The sequence below is a fragment of the Balaenoptera physalus genome (genome assembly GCF_965194825.1).
Source record: "Balaenoptera physalus genome assembly, chromosome: 6".
Lineage (NCBI taxonomy): Eukaryota > Metazoa > Chordata > Mammalia > Artiodactyla > Balaenopteridae > Balaenoptera > Balaenoptera physalus.
Genome location: NC_138885.1, coordinates 99,346,985 through 99,365,298, shown reverse-complemented (window position 1 = coordinate 99,365,298; position 18,314 = coordinate 99,346,985). Strand labels below are relative to the sequence as shown.

Here is an 18,314-nt window from a genome sequence, read left to right as displayed (position 1 = left end):
AAATTCAATGACACATCCTTAGAATCCAGTCAAATAAATTCTATTATTTATTATTTATTTTCAAATAAGTACAAAAAGTTCCAGGATGCATTTCTTCCTTTCAACCAATAATTAATGGCCTCTTAGCATGATCATCAACACTCTAACATACTACCTGGTACTTGATGCCAGATGTCAATTAAGACCACTATTAAGTTACATATCATAGGCAAAAACTACAGGCAAAACTCCACTACTCTCTAAATAAAGCAATTGCCCACTGCTTTTACTCAGAACAGTGACAGTAATCTGTGGAAAGAGGCCCTTTCATAGATGACACATCAAGAAGAGGAAGCAAGAAAGTCTGGGTTCCCAACTCATTGCAAGCCCAACTTACCCCCCACCCCCATTCACCTCTCACTTCCTAACAGTGGCTTCTATGACCCTTAAAGTGCACTGCTAACAAATAGAGCAGGCAGAGAAACTTCCCCCTCCTCACCTAGCACCCCTCCTGGTAATGAGCCTTTCAGATTACCATTAAGAGACAAATTACTATCAGGCCCATCTCATCAATTCCTAGCATTAGGAAAGCATTAGCAGAGCTCACTTTTTTGATGTGGACAAACTGACGGACATCCATGTCATCATCCCGGTTCTTGACATCAGGTCGGACTGTCTGAACAACCTGGCAGACTAGTGATACAATGATGTCCCTCCAAGATGGTGACAATGACTCACTATGGAGCAACTGCTGGAGTAGTGCCATCATGTGGTTGTGATTAGCTGAGCTACAAAAATGTTACAGGAAAGAAGTCTGCATAATTAATACTGCCAGAGACAACAGTTTTGAAGACACAACACAGTCTACCAAAGAAATAAGCACACAAATTATGGTTCACAGATGAGATCTTCTTGGTCAATTTTATTCTTTCTGCATATCGGCACCTTAATGATTTTTCACATAAAGAAAATCTGTGAATATCTTCAACTAAGATGACCCATTTAATTTGATTAAACTTTAACACATAAATGACAATGGGGACAGATAAGCACAATTTAGGACACTTTTTGTTTTATAAGAAATTTCACCAGAACAGGCTTTATTTCCTAAGTAATGTTAGTATTTTTGACTTTCTAAGGAAGAACTATGCACATGCCTATCAAGTCACTGAAGATTATAAAAATGGAGAATTAAAATTAAAAAGCTCACTGCCTTACAGCAACCTCTCCATGGCTTGTTTCTCTCCATTCTCCTCCCTCAGCAGCTCCAGGTTGTTATGATGCCAGCCCAAAGGTGTGAAAGGCAGCTCTTTGGATTTTTCCTCAACTCGACGGTTAAATAAGGATTCTAAGTGTAAAATAAGAAATTATACTTCATTGTCACGTTTTATACCATCTACTCATAGATTTAGAAATTGCCAACTTAACGTTTTTACGTTTTTTAAGTTAGCCAATTCAATTGTTGGTGTAAAAAAAGCAAGGACATCGTTTAAATTCATAAATAAAAAAATGAACTCTGAGTTAGATCATCAATATTCTCAACAGACAAAATCAGAGACAGAAGTGTGAAAAGTAAATTTACATAAGCAACCAGGACTCTCAAGAAAATAATTATAAATACGGCTTCTGAAAAGCAAATAAAATGAGATTTTTTTACAGTCTTTTTATTTATTTGGGGACATAAACAAAACAAGGTGGTTAATTTTTCCTATAAAATCACAAACTGAAAACTGCATTCAATTGAAATCAGAATGCAAGCAGAACATGTGATAGTGTGGGTGCTGAACTTTAAAAAGTTCAGTCCTGATACGTCTGAACCAGTACATGACAGTATAGAAAGTCTACTCAGACAATCCTTTTAGTGTTTCTTTTTCAATACAGGAACAAAAGGCTTTCTTTTTAATTGGCAAAACTTTTACAAGTCAGACCTAAAAATTAACTGTAAAGAAATTAAAACATGGTAAATAACAATTTATGTAAAATTCTGTTAATGGATCAAGACCAAAAAAATAATAGATAATACGACATGCTTTGCAAAAAAAGATGCTCACTAAATGCTGAAAAATGTGATTGAATAAATGGAAAGAAGAGAGGTGAGAAATGCTTACAAAAATTCTCCAATCTTTCCCCTCTTAAAGCAAACTAAACGAACAAAAAAACTTTCAACTAAACATTCCAGCAGCTTACACAGTAAAGCAAGTGTCCATGACAAGTGAAGTACAAAAATGGCACATTTCAATTATTTAAACCCCTGGTCTATAAACACCTAGTTGAACCAGATGCTTGGAGGTGAATTCAGAAACACTGCTAAGTTATGACACCAGCTGCAAGTGGCTGCCCTTGTACCAGCTTGCCCTACCTTCTCTCTTTTATGTGAAACCCTCCCATTACCTGAGGCCTAAGCTGTAGAGTGTCATGGACCAGTTAAGTAAGTGTGTCTTCACTCCACAGCAAGCTAAGTAGGGTCGCGGCTGGAAGAGGCTTGTACTTCCTCTTGTCCCCAGGGAAATGGTCAGCAGAACTAGTTCTTTATCCCCTTCTGTCCACTTGTCTCCCCAACTTCACAGGGCAAGCGGCATCCTCAATCGGATGAGATCTGCCTGTAGGCTTTTTGATAAGCTTGACAATCACTGACGATATGTATGTCAATACTTAATACTATACTCATGATATAGGAAAGCATAAACTATTCATGCCTTTAAATGAATAAAATTCAAAATCTATTTAAAAGCTTTTAAACAATTACTTTTCAGATCAGAGACCTTCTTTCAAACCAAGTCCGAGTTTATATTTTTGGTTCTCAACAGTCTCAAAGTTACTACACATATTAAAATCTGTGTTCCCATGATACTAAAATAATCATATACATTGTCAGTACCTACTCTGCACCTATCAATGTGCTAGGCCCCAAGTATATCCCCATGAACAAAAGAGACACCATTCCATGTATAGCTTTTGATAAAATTACCTTTGATGAAGGCATCACTTATTGAGAGCTGTTGTCCTCCATTGTCAGAAATCAAATACTCTGCATAGCAGGGAGAGAGGAGAGAGAGGAGGAAGGAAAGGAGAAGCTTATGACTATTAACATGCCAGCATAATTATACAGAAAACACACCCACACACAAAGTATTACCCATACTAAACCCATCAGTACACAGCCAAGTCACAAAACTTTAGGCTAAAATGATGCTTTATAACTTGTTCCGCACACTTCATACTAAACTTGATAGACTTAAATTAATAACTCAACAAAACCTTGAAACAGTAATGACAGATAATCTTTAACAGATCATTCTTCCCTTATCAAAACTGAACTGGTTTATGAAAACTGAGATCGTCAGTAATTTTCATGACAAGCCTAAAAAGTTACTCTTTTTCTCATGCACAATTGTATTATTTAACAATGAGTTCAGATAGAGAAGCCACCTCATAATACAATATAAGGTGGGGTTTTTAAAATTTCAGAATATAAGCTATAAAATAAATTAATACAAAAGTGACAATGGCAGGGAATAAAGATGTAACTCGTAAGGATTTATATTAGTTTTTAGAGTTTTAATTTTCAAAAATTCTAACCAAATACTTCCAAATAGTTGCTGAAAGATAACTTCTGAACACACAGTGAATGTGTTCTTTTAGAACTTTTAGAATAGTAATTATTTTTCTTATAAGTGAAACTTACTCTTTACTTCCCCATGACCTTTTCTCTAGGTCTGTGCCCAAGCACAGCTCAAATGAGGTTCTTTCTACCGTGCAAATTTAACCACAATGCATTTTAAGCCCTTTAAGGCAAAGGTGCTCCACAAAATTCTGTGCAGGTAGAGTTTATTTATAAACAAATGGGCTTCAAAAGTCAATGTGTCTATAAGCCAATATGCTCATCCTTCAAACAAGAAAGTGGAGAAAAAAATTTAGAAAGTTCAAGTGTGCCATGTCAAATACAATAAAATCAAGTATTACATGGACCAGTGAAAACAGATGTTATACTTTATTCCTATACCTCCCGCACAGAAATTAATAATGCCTACCCCTATTTGTTCAACTAATGTAGAGGCTTTACAAGCTTTACTCTTCATACTAAAGGATATATATATATATATAAAATTCCAGAAGCAATGGATTTTCCCCATTATGAAAAAATTTCAAACATACAGAAAATCCTGTATACCCTCCACCTAGACTGAACAATTGTTAATGATTTGCCATATCTGATTTCTCTCTATATGTGTGCTTTTTTTCCAGACCATTTGAAATTACACATATCATGACATTTTACCACTAATACTTCAGCATGCATCTCTTAAAAATAAGGGCATTCTCCTCTATAGCCGTAATATTTACACACTTAAGAAAACTGACAATTTCTTAATATCATTGAGTTAGTCCATATTCAAATTTATCTAACTGTTCCCAAAATGCTTTAATAAATGTTTTTTTCCCCCTCAAACCTGGATCCATTAAGGTTCATACATTACATTCTCTTTATTCTCTTTTAGTCTAAAGTAGACTTCCTACCTTTTTTTTTTCATGATATTGAATTTTGAAAGAACCCAGGCCAAATGTCCTGGTGAACATCCCACATTCTGGATTTGATGGATTGTTTCCTCATGGTGCTGCTTAAATTGCTCTTATACCCCCTGTTTCCCTATAAATGGGAAGTTAGGTCTAGAGGTTTGCGGAAGCCATGATTTTCACTTTCTTCTCTAGGTTCTACTTGCTAACTTTCCAACAATGGTTCAGAATCCTGCGACCAACACAGAATAAAATATTTTTTAATTGCATAACTCTCCAAGACCAATAATGAAAAATTAATCAAACCAGAAGATCGCGCTGTCTCAGTTTTACAAGTTTCTGAAAATGAGGGGTTTGCTTATGTAACATAAAAAACATGACCAGTTTTTTTTTAAGTATAGCTATTTCAATCAATTTTATAAATTCAAATTTCCTCAGCCTTAAAAGCTAGCAGATGATCCCAAAGAAAAGACTTAATAAGTATTACCTTTACCTTTAATGGAAAGATAAAAAGCACCCATTCTCATTTTTATTTAAGAGAAATGAAAACCAGAAGCAGAGGAAGTCTTTCACTTCCCTAACTAGGTCACTCTGACGACCTTTATTTTCTGGTAACCAGTGTTCCTCCTAACTACAGTGAAGAAAAAAATAATTTATTGTATCTCAACTTCACAAGAAAAATAGAAAAAAGAATAATTCCTGTTAGTATGCTAAAAATTAACAAGAGAGAACTGTGAAAGCCAGAAATGTGTATTAAGGGATTTATAAAGTCCTCAAATTACAGGCTCTCAAGGTTGCAAATGACCTAAGAGGTCAATCTAATAATAACCTTCTTTCTGGGGTGTGTGGGTGTGTGTGTGTGTGTGTGTGTGTACACATATACAATGTAATATTACTCAGCCACAAGAAAGAATAAAATCTTGCTATTTGTGAAAACATGGGTGGAACTAGAGGGTATTATGTTAGGTGAAATGAGTCAGAGAAAGACAAATTCTGTATGATTTCACTTATTTGTGGAATCTAAAAAACAAAACAAATGAACAAACAGAACAGAAAAGAAACAGAGTTATAGATACAGAGAACAAACAGGGGTTGCCAGAGGGGAGGGGGGTGGAAGGAGAAAAGAAATAGGTAAGGAAGATTAGGGGTACAAACTTTCAGTTGCAAAATAACTAAGTCATGGGTGTAAAATATACAGGGTGGGGCATATAGTCAATAACTATGTAATATCTTTGTATGGTGACATACTGTAACTAGACTTAACTGGTGATCATTTCAAAATGTATAGAAATATGGAATCACTATGATGCGTAACAGTTGGAGATCAACTATACTTCAAAAACAAACTCAGAAAAAGAGATCAGATTGGTAGTTACTAGAGGAAGGGGGTGGGGGAGGGGAAATTAGATGCAGGCAGTCAAAAGGCAGAAACTTCCAGTACTAGGGACGGATGTACAACACAATCAATACAATTAACACTGCTGTATGTCATATATGAAAGTTGTTAAGAGAGTAAATTCTAAGAGTTCTCATCACAAAAAAAAGAATTTTTTCTATTTCTTTAATTTTCTATCTATGGGAGATGATGGATGTTCACATAAGTAAACTTATGCTGCACACGTTAAACTTATACAGTGCTTTATGTCAATTATATCTCAGTAAAACTAGAAGGGAAAACAAACAACAACGAGGCATCCTCTAACTCTTCATTATTTTGGACTTCACTTCCTCTTAACAGACAGTGTTCTTTCCTGGGTAAGGTTATCTTAACAGAGGTTTAAAAAAAAAAAAAAAGTTCAATTAATATTGTATCAACTTCCCCAAATAACTGGCCTAATTTTTCTCTCTGCATCACAATTTTAAAAATCTTTCCCAAGATATCCTTGGCATTTCCTCCAATCTTCAGTGCAGTCTGGACTTCTGCTATCCTGCCACTTTTCTAAAAGCACTGGCCCCTCTTTCAGACTGCTCCTCATATGAAGGTTTCCTCTCACAATTTTTCTAGAAAAAAAATTTTTAAAGGTTGAGATCAGAAAGTTGCCAGAGGAGTCATGATGGTTTTTTTTCAACTGCAGGTGCTGCCCCTTTAATTTTCCTTATAAATGCAGTTTGAGGTTGTACTGTAAAAACGTCATTATCGCAGCCTTCTATTCCCATTCTTCCCCCGACATTATGAAGTTAGGTTTCCTAAAGCAAATGCCTGACTGTGCTCAGCGGTCCACCTTTTGCTATTATTAGTTGCATGATGACAGGTCACTTTCTCCATGATTTTCAAAAGTTCCTTAACTTTCCAAGAGATGAAATCACCGGCAAGTCAAAAATGTATTTCACACTCTTCTTTCAGCACAATGAAATTGCCAACAGAAGTGTCCAGAGAACAGATACCCTCCGTCATGACAGATCATCCCACCTGTGAACCACATCTGTCATTTATATCACAAAAATCCAATATCCTCCATGTGACCAGAGTCTACAGTTAATTCTCACACAAGTGCCACGTCTGCTTCGCTGCCCTTTCATACTCACCCAAATGTCTGCCATCGTTTTTCCAATTTCTGCTCTGAGGATTCCCGTAACGATGTGTATCTCACTTGTGCTCGATGCGAGGCAGGTGTCCCCTTTTCTCACACCCTCTCTAAGTTTCTATTCTTAAATAAGATATACCTTTTTATTACCATAACCCTTAAATGCCATTTTACCACATCTTGATGAGAGTGGCTAATATCGACAATTATGAGAAATCTGTTGTAGAAATGTGAATTTGTTTCCAATTATTTTAGCATAGATGTTTACAGTCAAAAGCGTCTCTCTTCTGATAATATTTTGAGGCTCAAAGTAGGCAGCAGCAAAGAATTAGGCAGGAATTTCAGATCTAAGTAGGGAGACAATTCAAATTTAGAGCGCTAAATATTAAAAATTCAAACTACAGGTGAAATCATGGAATAAATTGCTTCATCTGTAGAATAATGATTTTTCAGTTACTGTAACATAATGAAATGCCACAGTTACTTATCACTTATGTTTTTTTCTTTTTTTTTGGCCGCATAGCATGCAGGATCTTAGTTCCCTGACCAGGGATCGAACCCGTGCCGCCTGCAGTGAAGTGCGGAGTCCTAACCACTGGACCGCCAAGGAATTCCCAATTATGTATTTTTTATTTATTTACCTTTACTAGTGCCACTTTAGAGCTAAAATTTAAATTGCCTTTTAATTATATCCAACAAAGTAAACCTCATCATCCATTTTTAAAGAAAGCATTTCATTTCTATGTACCGCTATGTTAGATTTTAGTAATGGTTTACCTTATTTTTCCTTTTATACCGAATGTCTTTTGAATTATTATTTTTCAGTAGACTAAAGCCTCAAATAGGACAGCTAAAAGAAGGAATTTGTTTTGTATTAAAGAAGAAACCTTGTTTATAAATATAGCATATGCACAATAAGCATTTTAAATTAGAGTAGAAAGATGTTTTGGAATGTGTGAACGTTTTTCACCAATCGAGTTCAAGCATCTGGAAAGGTTTAGTGGAATACTATGCTACTGGGCAATAGCATAAGCAAATAAGCTTTAAAATATTAAATGAAGAAAGAGAAATGAATAGAGCAGAACATCCATGTTATAAATGCAAAGAAATGCCATCTTGGAAGTTGCACATTATGCTAAGGGAAAAGCAGTCAGATGTAGTTCCTTTTAAAGACTACAAGCTTTAAACTGGGTGTGGTGGTACTGAGGTAGAAAACAAGAAATAAAAGGAACCAGAACCAACCAAAAAACAAACAAAAAAAACACGTGGGGAAGAGGTGTGGGGAAAATGAGAAGGGGTGGACCAAAACCCACACCAAATCCCCTCAGCCACAGGGGTCAGAGGAAGCCAGAAGGACAAGCTGGCTTGAGATCTCTCCAGCCTGTGTTTGGACTGCAGATGGTGACTACCTCCTACCTTTTTGGTCAGCAGGGTGAGGGGGCACATGTGGGTACTTGGAGGGCTTCTTGATATGGAAGTTCACGTTGTCCAGCTCCACGTTCAGGCTGATGGACGCGGCTGAGTCACTGTCCACTGTGGACTGGAAACTGCTGACTGATGTGCGCTTGCTAGGACTGGCAGAGTCTTTTAGTGTTGGGGAGGGGAAAGAAATACAGGGAGAGGAGGGGAGTAAAAATGGGTTTCATCAGGGTATCGGAGGAAAGGAGAAAAATGGTTTTTTTAATATACAAGCCCAATGTGCAATACCAAAATGGATACAGTATTTTCATGTACTTCTGTGTAGACTCAATAAAATTTGAGCAAGTTAAATGTAAAATGAATTTTTAAAATGAAGAAATATGTTGGAGGTTCTGCAGAGAGAAGGTCTGATATCATAGTGAAGAGGTGAGAAAGTTGTCTACTGCAATATTAGCTCGGAGTTATTTTTAAGCTGCTGCAAACTAAAGACTACGGCAAAATCTGAAAACACCAGTAGCCTAACAAGTTGGTTTCTTAAGAAAATACTGTATCTAAGACAAGGATTGCTATCAGATGTTGTTACATTTAGTTGGAGCCATAAATCTTAAAAGTAGGACTGTTTCAACTAAATAAACAAAACACTCATTTTATCATACATACACAGTAATGATTCATAAAAACTAAAATGTCAGAAAGTGAAACTCACTGGTCAAATTGTCGTCACCTTCTTCAGCTATCTGCTCTGTGTCGCTGTCATCAAACTTGATGTCTTTAAACCAGGATGGCTCAGAGTGTCCTTCCACAGAGTTCACTGAGTCACTGTCCGGAGAAGGGGTCTCAGAAAATTCTGTACTCTGAAAGGGTCAAGACAGGATCCAAGCGATTGACCCTCAATGGCAACAATGTTGAGGCTGTCACACTACAAATAAATTCTAGCCCAATATTTGTACAAGGCTAACCACTAAATAAATTTATGTAAAAATAAGCAAATTAATAGAAGCTAAGTTGTAAACCAGCATCATGCTGGCAACTCCACTCTTACAATTATAATATTTATGAATCAGTAAGCTTAAAGGCAGCATATTACGAACAAAACATACAGATTTTATAGTGTCTCATCTTTTATTCCTGAGAGTAAAGACAGCTCAGAATTTATCCTAACCCTGTGCCAACATACTGGAAAACAACTGTTAGATTTTAACACATAACACCACACTAGTGTTTTGGGTCTCTGTCTTTTCTAACCATTGATTTTTCAATTTTAGTTCACAAAGGTATTACTGAATATTATTTATATCAAATTAACATAAACCAAAAGTGAAAGTATATCTTTTTTTAAAAGTTCTATCTTTAAGTAATTTCCAATTTCCTAATTAAAGTAAAAAAAAAAAAAAAAACAGAAAAGAGAATATTCACCGTTTTACCATTACTGTACAGTTGAATACTGCTATAGAGTCAAAATCTATTGCAATGGTACCATGAAGTTTTTTCAATTGTTTTATTATGTATAGTCCCTCTTAGTCCTAAAAATGCAGACACAGTAAAACTGAAAACCACTGAAGATAAATGACAGGCAACTACAATATCACAAAGCCAAGCTTAAGAGAAGCCACACCAACTGAACAGTGTTTGATTCCAATGGGTTTTTTAATCACCACTACCTATCAAGTAAAAATGTTTAACTTTCCTCAAACGGCAGGGAAAACATGTTAGAAAAGTGTATCTTTGGGTTATTCAGCTAGTTTTTATTCCCGCTGATGGAGAAGACTTGGCAGCAAAGCTCACTATACTCCCCTTAGCAGTGCCACTGAACACTACCTGCAGTGGTCTGTACAGCGCGTACTCATCCCGGAAGAGCTGGTCGTGATGGCTGACGCAATCCAGCCAACGTCCATCCACCATTGCCTGTCCAATTGCTATAGCTTGTGCCCTGAATCAAGACCAAGAAAAGTGAAAACTTTTAAAAGTCAGTCAGAATAATTTTACAAGTACAAGATCAGACACAAACTGAATTTTTTTTCCATTCTAATCAGAGTTGGGATTTCAAATGGTCCTTGGATAGGTGAGGGATAAAACAAGAGAGACTTGAAGCTAAATTAAAAGATCTTCCCATGTACCATAGTAAAGGAGAACCAGTCCCAAGAAAACCTAATTTCAATTACACAAACATTTACAAGTACTCAGTGCATGCACACCCCTGTACTTACTAGGAGTAAAAAGTGTTGAGAATAGCATGGCTCCTGTCCTCAAGGAGCTTACAGTCTTTGATGAGAAGACAATACCAAATATTATAAATATAGATATAAAATGTATATCTATATATATACATGAAATAATTATTAACACATTACATTTATATGGCAGTTCACAATGTACCAAACACATTTGCCCATATTATTTCATTCTCACAGCTTCTGCATAGGATCACATATTGTCCTCATATTAGAGCTGAGAGGTCAAGTCTCTAAGAGATTGAATAACTTGACAAAGGGCACAAAACTAAAAAGAGATACAACCCAAACTGGAACCCAGGGCTTCACTGCTTACAGCTGTTTCTTCTCTTCCTACATACTTGTTTCTTCTAAGCAAGCAGAAAAGCCAGGTGACGCATTACCCTGAAAGGCAACAAGACCTGTCTGTCTCTTTCTCACAAATGATTTGTGAGGCAGGCTAGGACACTCCTGGTGTGGTTAATGGACCCAATTCTCAAGACAGGTTGAAAGTTCAGATTAGGGAGCAGTAGCAGGAGAATCTACTGTGGCCTTAGGATCTAGCTGCATTCCCCAATCCGGCTTAACTAGAGAGCTCTGGGCTTTGGGAATTAACTGTACATTTCTGCTTTTAATAAATAAGGTGAACTGTGACCCCATTTGGCTCCTTGCATCTACTCTCTACTGATTACAACTCAGAAGGAAGGAGGGTTGAGTAATTAGCAGCCCAAACACCAAATGCAGAAAACAAGCAGCACCCCACTCACAAAGAAATTTGCTCCCTTTATATCTACATGATATGTCATTAAAAATAAATTCATAAATAATATCAAAAAGTCTTTCTTAAGCTCCATTACCTTGTAGCAATGTGTCCATTTCGGATTAACCAGTTGACTAACTCCTTTCCTACAATGCAGTTGGGATGAGTTCTCAGCCAGTAGCGGTGATCCTGAAACTCCATTCCGCTACTGTGATGGCAAATTTTTTTCCACAGGTCTTTTAACTGAACACTGTCCTGAAATCACATTATGAGGAAGTAATTACTCCTGAGGAGGATGCTATATACCGTTTCAGACTGCTTCTTGTGATTTTTAGATTCATAAAAGGAAACTCAATTCAGATTTGTCATAGCTAACTTACATGATTTAATAGAAATGACACATGCATGGGGAACAGCTTGAACTCAGCTCATCTAATTGCAAACGTAACTTTTTCTCTTGAGGAAAAAAAAAACAAAAAACTATCCCAAATAATTTTTTTTTCAGTCAATGGCACATACTATCGGTCTCCTGATTATCTAAACACAGAATGTCACACCCCTCTTTGGAGACAGAACAAAAGAGAAGGAGGGAACAGTGAATCACATTAATCTAAAGTAACTTTCTGTAGCTTTTACCCCACCAGATTCTTACCATTATCATATATACCCAACTGCCAGGTGAATTTCCTAGAGAAAGGCCATCAGGGAATTACTCCCTGCTCAAAAAAACCTCAACACTGCTCAGCACCTACAGGTTCAAATCTAAAACTTACAGAGACTGAATTCACCACCTTCCACCAAGTAGCCCCAAATAACTTTCCATTCTCATTGCCCACAGAACTGAACTTAATATCCCTCCCAACATCTCCCAATTAATAAACGTCACTTCAGTCCACAAAAAATGCCATGCTTATTCTCACCTCTATACCTTCTGAATTGTAAACCTGAGGACAGAAGCCATATCTTCCATTTCTTTGAGTCACTCTTATGATTGAACACAGTATTTTACAAAGATAAATTCAATAAACAACTGATTACTACCTACTTAAACATATAATATTAAATGTCTGAAAAGTATTCCATGTGTATAAGAAACATGTTCCAAAGTTTAAACAGCAATCTGGGATCTAACTCAAAGTTAAGCTCTAGTATTATGTAGGCATCTGAATTCTGATTTTGCCAGATGAAAGCAGTCAAGAAAATATTAATGTAGCATATGAGCATGGAATGCTTGACCAATTTCAGGTCATCCTAATAAAAACTTAGCAAATTATTTCCTCTATTTAATTTATATGATAACGGGCTATTTCATTTGTATTTGTCTTAAAAAAAAAATTAGTGAGATAAACATTCTTTATGCTCTAAAGTTGCAATGGGTCAAAGATACTGGACCGGTACCAGAAGAATTTTGCGTTCATCCTCAGTGGTCTCTGTCCTAACATATGTTCGGTTAGCCTGGGGACTGACAGATGTCTCATATGATGGTACCATGGGAGACCCAGATCGATCCAATGACAGGTTAGTAATGCTGGCTGATCTGGAAATAAAAACAGAAAGTGAAAACACAGTTGTAAATTCTTCATCAATAAACAGGATTATAATGAAAGTTCATTTTTAAATAAATGGTTACTTGCCAATGCTAAGGGCACTTTTAAAAGTAGTTATTATGGTTATATATGATACTATCATTGGGGAAGCTGGGACAGAAGTATCCAGAAATTCTCTGCACTATTATTTCCAACTTATATGTTAGTCTGTAATTATTTCAAATTAAGTTTAAAAGAAAGTCATTATGGACCTAAGTGTCCATCGACAGATGAATGGATAAAGAAGATGTGGCACATATATACAATGTAATATTACTCAGCCATAAAAAGAAACGAAATTGAGTTACTTGTAGTGAGGTGGATGGACCTAGAGTATGTCATACAGAGTGAAGTAAGTCAGAAGGAGAAAAACAAATACGGTATGCTAACACATATATATGGAATCTAAAAAAAAAAAAGAAAAAAAATGGTTCTGAAGAACCTAGGGGCAGGACAGGAATAAAGATGCAGAAGTAGAGAATGGACTTGAGGACACGGGGAGGGGGAAGGGTAAGCTGGGACGAAGTGAGAGAGTGGCATGGACATATATACACTACCAAATGTAAAATAGATAGCTAGTGGGAAGCAGCTGCATAGCACAGAGAGATCAGGTTGGTGCTTTGTGACCACCTAGAGGGGTGGGATAGGGAGGATGGGAGGGAGACGCAAGAGGGAGGAGATATGGGGATATATGTATATGTACAGCTGATTCAGTTTGTTATAAAGCAGAAACTAACACACCACTGTAAAGCAATTATACCCCAATAAAGATGTTAAAAAAAAAAAGTCATTATGAAAAGACTACAGGAAAAAAATTATAGATGTAGTTCATACACCAGTAATATCTCAAAGGAAATAAATACTAACTCTTCTTAAAATGCTGAAAATTAGGGTGTTTTCTTTTTTTTAATTGACGAATACAAAGCATCACAGTCTAAATGCAGAAATAATCTTGCAGATCAGGCATGGGAAATTATGGCCCACAATCCAAAAAGTTTTTGCATAACCACTGAACTAACAAGTTTTTTTTTAATTGAACATCTATAACATTCTGATGACAAGAAACACACTAATTTTGAACCCCAACTCAGCAAAATCATCCCCCAAAAAAGAATTCCTTTCTTCTCATTAGTAGACCTATGTTAAAAATATTGTCCTCAATTATTATTATATTTTGAATTTGATCGATAGAAAAAGTAGTGAAAATTTATTTCCTCTCTTGGTATATAAGTACTTACAAAATATCTTTTTTTTTTTAACATAGGAAAAAAATTGTATTTCTAAAGTTTACAGTCAATCATTAGGTAAGTGTAATATCAATAAGTTACCAGATAAGTGACTTGTAAATGGAATATCAATAGCAGCAAGCAAGCTTTTATTTATAAATAAATTTTAACTAGAAATTTAGTTAGCTTCTACATAGAAAAAATAAAACCCAATTTTAGCTTCTATATAAAGGATAAAAGGCAGAAGCATCTACAATGTGTTCAAGTCCCTCTCAGGATGTATTTTCCCTCATTTGGTCTCACAGAATCCTATTGAATAGGTACAACTAGATCCATTCTACAGATAAAGAAATCAAGAGTCAGAGATTAAGGAATCTGTCCAACTCAGCTAATAAATAACAGGACTGCCATTCAAACCAGGTCTCAATTGAAAACCTATGTTCTCCTAGCATAAAGATACTTTTAAAATAATTTAAGAAATTATTCACAGGTCTGTAACAGGTTTAGGCAAAAAAATCATTCTTAATAAGAAACCCTGGTATCAAAGAAATATAGTCTATAGACAAGACTTTTTAAGTAACCAGTTCCTCATGGGTTTTTTTTCCTCTTTTTTTTTTTTTTCTTCTTCATGACTTGGTATATTCTTTTAGTGAAAAGTTGCCACTATGTCTTATTCAACCAGTTAAAGTCTCTTGTCCAATATGTGCTTTATCCATGCATTCTTCTTCTCTAAAAGTCCATCATCCCTACACATATTCTGATATAGTGGCAACAAGAGTAAAAGAAAATTAGTCAATTTTGTTGTCAAATATTCAAATAAGTAGCCTAGTGGTAAGAATGTTAGCTAACATTTTATTTAGAGAAAGTACTCACTGACTAAATTACATCTTTCCTAAAGACATATATCAATATTAGCATTAATTCAAAACACACAGAGATATACTGTACACTAGCACAGCTATCTCTACATTTGTATATGTGCCAACAGGAATCTTGGAATTTGTCCCATCTTTTAAAAAATTGTCTTGACTTCACATTCTTCTAGTGCATTCCCCTGCTTCAGTATAACAAAACTCGTCTCCAATTCTTCTTCCACTCTCGCCAGAACCCCGAACAACCCACTGAAATTGCCTATACCAATGTTATTGTTAAATCCCATAGTCAGTTTTTACTCTTCATCTCATTTGATGTATCAGCAGGATAACTCCCTCTTCCCTGAAATACAATACTTTCTTCACTTAGCTACTAAGACAACACACTCTCCTGACTCCCTTTCACCTTATCACTAGTCTCTCCTTCTCAGTCTCCTTTTCTGGTTCCTCTTCATTTCCCCAGTCTCAGTCCCTGGTCCTTACTTCCTCACTTTCCACACTCACTCTTTTGATGATCTCCACACAGGTTCATAGTTTTAAATACCATCCACATGATAACAACACCCAAGTTTATATCTCCGACTTGTACCCCTCTCCTGAACTCTAGATGTATATATCCAACTATTTGATATCTCAGTTGGATGTCTAGAAGGTATCTCAAATTCAACATGTCTAAATGTTCCTCCCCCTCTTCCCCATATCAATAAATGGCAACTCTGTCCTTTCAACTGCTCAGGCAGGAACAAGGCAAGGACATCCTCTCAAGACTTATTTTCAAAATCATACTAGAAGCACTAGCTAATGTAATAAGAAAAGGAAATAAAAGGAATACAGAATGGGAAGGAAGAATTAAAACTGTTTTTCTTCACAGATGGCATGATCTTCTATGTAAAAATCTGAAAGAATCAACCAAAAAAACTCCCAGAACTATAGCAAGGTTGCATGATGCAAGGTTAATATACAAAAGTCAGTCACTTTCCTACATAACAGCAATGAATAAGTGAAGTTAAAAATCAAAACACATTACCATTTACATCAGCACCCAAAAAAAATGAAATACTTAGGTATAAATCTAACAAAATATATACAAGATCTGAATGAGGAAAACCACAAAACTCTGATGAAAGATATCAAAGAACTAAATTAATGGAGAAATAGTCATTGTTCATGGCTAGGAAGACTCAATATTGTCAAGGTGTCAGTTCTTCTCAACCTGATCTATAGATTCAATACAATCTCAATCAAAATCCCAGCAAGTTATTCTGTGGATATTGACAAACTGATTCTAAGGTTTATATGTTGAGGCAAAAGACCCAGAATAGCCAGCATAATACTGAAGGAGAAGAACAAAGTCGGAGGACTGACACAATCCAACTTTAAGACTTACCATAACGCTACAGTAACCAAGACAATGTGGTACTGGTGAAAGAACAAATAGATCAACGGAACAAAATAGAGAGCCCAGAAACAGATCCACATAAATATAGTCACTAATCTTTGATGAAGGAGCAAAGGCAATACAATGGAGCAAAGACAGTCTTTTCAACAAATGGTGCTGGAACAACTGGACATCCACATGCAAAAAAATCAACCTAGACACATACCTTCTACCTTTCTAAAAAATTAACTCAAAATGAATCACAGACCTAAATGTAAAACGTAAAACTAACTCCCAGAAAATTACATAGGAGAAAATCTAGATGACCTAGGGTATGGAGATGACTTTTTAGATAGAACACTAAAGCATCATCCATGAAAAAATTGATAAGCTGTACTTCATTAAAATTAAAAAATTATGCTCTGCAAAAGACAACAGCAAGAGAGTTAGCAGACAAGCCAGAGACTGGGAGAAAATATCTGCAAAAGACCCATTTGACGAAGGACGGTTATCCAAAATATACAAAGAACTCTTAAAACTCAACAATAAGAAAACTCAGTTAAAAAATGGGCCAAAGCCTAGACAGACACGTCACCAAAGAAGGTATACAGATGGAAAGGATGGAACCATATGAAAAGATGTTCAACATCACATCATTAGGGAAACGCAAATTATGAGATAGCATTATACACCTATTAGAATGGCCAAAATCCAGAATACAGATGACACCAAATACTGCCAAGGATATGTAACAACAGAACTCCCATTCATTGTTGGTGGGAATGCAAAATAGTACAGCCATTTTAGAAGAGAGTTTGGCAGTTTCTCACAAAACTAAACATACTCTTAACCATAGGATCCAGTGATCACAATCCTTGGTATTTACCCAAATGAATGAAAAACATATCCATACGAAAACCTGCACATGGATGTTTGTGAAGCCTTATTCATAGTTGCCAAAACTTGGGAGCAACCAAGATGTCCTTCAGTAGGTGAGTGGATAAATATAACTGTGGTACTTCCAGACAATGGACTATTCCTCAGCACTAAAAAGAAATGAGTTATCGAGCCATAAAAACACATGAAAGAAACTAAAATGCATATTACTAAGTGAAAGGAATCAACCTGAAAAGATTATATACTGTATGACTCCAACTATATAACATTCTGGAAAAGGCAAAACTATGAAGACAGTAAAAAGATCAGTGGTTGCCATGGGTTGAGGCAGGGAGGGAGGGATCAATAAGCAGAGCACAGAGGATTTTTAAAACACTGAAACTATTCTGTACTTTACTATAATGGTGAATATATGTCATTACATATTTGTTTAAACCCACAAAACGTACAACACCAAGAGTGAACCCTAATGTAAGCTACAGACTTGGGTGATAATGCTGTGTCATTGTAGGTTCATCAGTTTTAACAACATACCTCTCTAGTGTGAGATGGTTATAGTGAGGGAGGTTGTGGGGAGCAGGGGTATATGGGAACTCTCTGTACTTTCCGGTCAATCCTGCTGTGAACCTAAAACTGCTCTACAAAGTGGAGTTTATAAATTTTTTTTTAAGTAAAGGATGATGATGTCTGCAACTTACTCTCAAATAGTCTAGAAAAAAAACGTAACAAAGCAAATGGGCAATATGTAAATTAGTGAACCTTAATGAAGAATATATGAAAATTTATTTTATTCTATTACTTGCAACTTTTTTGCAAGTATAAAATATTTTCAAAATAAATAAAAAATGAAACTCTACAACGGCTTCCCATCTCACTCATTAAATGACAAAGTCCTTACAATGAATTGTAAGAAGGTTCTACTCCTGGCACACAGGACTCTTTGTTAT

General features: G+C 35.9%; 2 protein-coding genes across 12 annotated transcripts in view; one reads left to right on the top strand and one right to left on the bottom strand.

Moving 5' to 3' along the window:
- The window catches only part of LOC309663405 (gamma-crystallin B-like), a 309,600-nt gene that overhangs the window by 181,896 nt on the left and 109,390 nt on the right, over positions 1-18,314 (top strand). The gene's annotated exons all lie outside the window — the stretch shown is intronic.
- Positions 1-18,314, bottom strand: part of PIKFYVE (phosphoinositide kinase, FYVE-type zinc finger containing) — a 76,699-nt gene that overhangs the window by 39,535 nt on the left and 18,850 nt on the right. For 10 of the 11 annotated variants that reach the window (XM_082466883.1, XM_082466876.1, XM_082466877.1 and 7 more), the window contains 8 exons: positions 12,807-12,945; positions 11,506-11,663; positions 10,257-10,368; positions 9,145-9,292; positions 8,436-8,603; positions 2,948-3,007; positions 1,198-1,327; positions 587-767 (listed from right to left, as the gene is read on the bottom strand). In XM_082466883.1, the coding sequence (XP_082323009.1) occupies positions 587-767; positions 1,198-1,327; positions 2,948-3,007; positions 8,436-8,603; positions 9,145-9,292; positions 10,257-10,368; positions 11,506-11,663; positions 12,807-12,945 (1,096 nt within the window). The remainder of the gene's footprint in view (positions 1-586; positions 768-1,197; positions 1,328-2,947; positions 3,008-8,435; positions 8,604-9,144; positions 9,293-10,256; positions 10,369-11,505; positions 11,664-12,806; positions 12,946-18,314) is intronic. The other variant, XM_082466882.1, reaches the window with a different exon arrangement.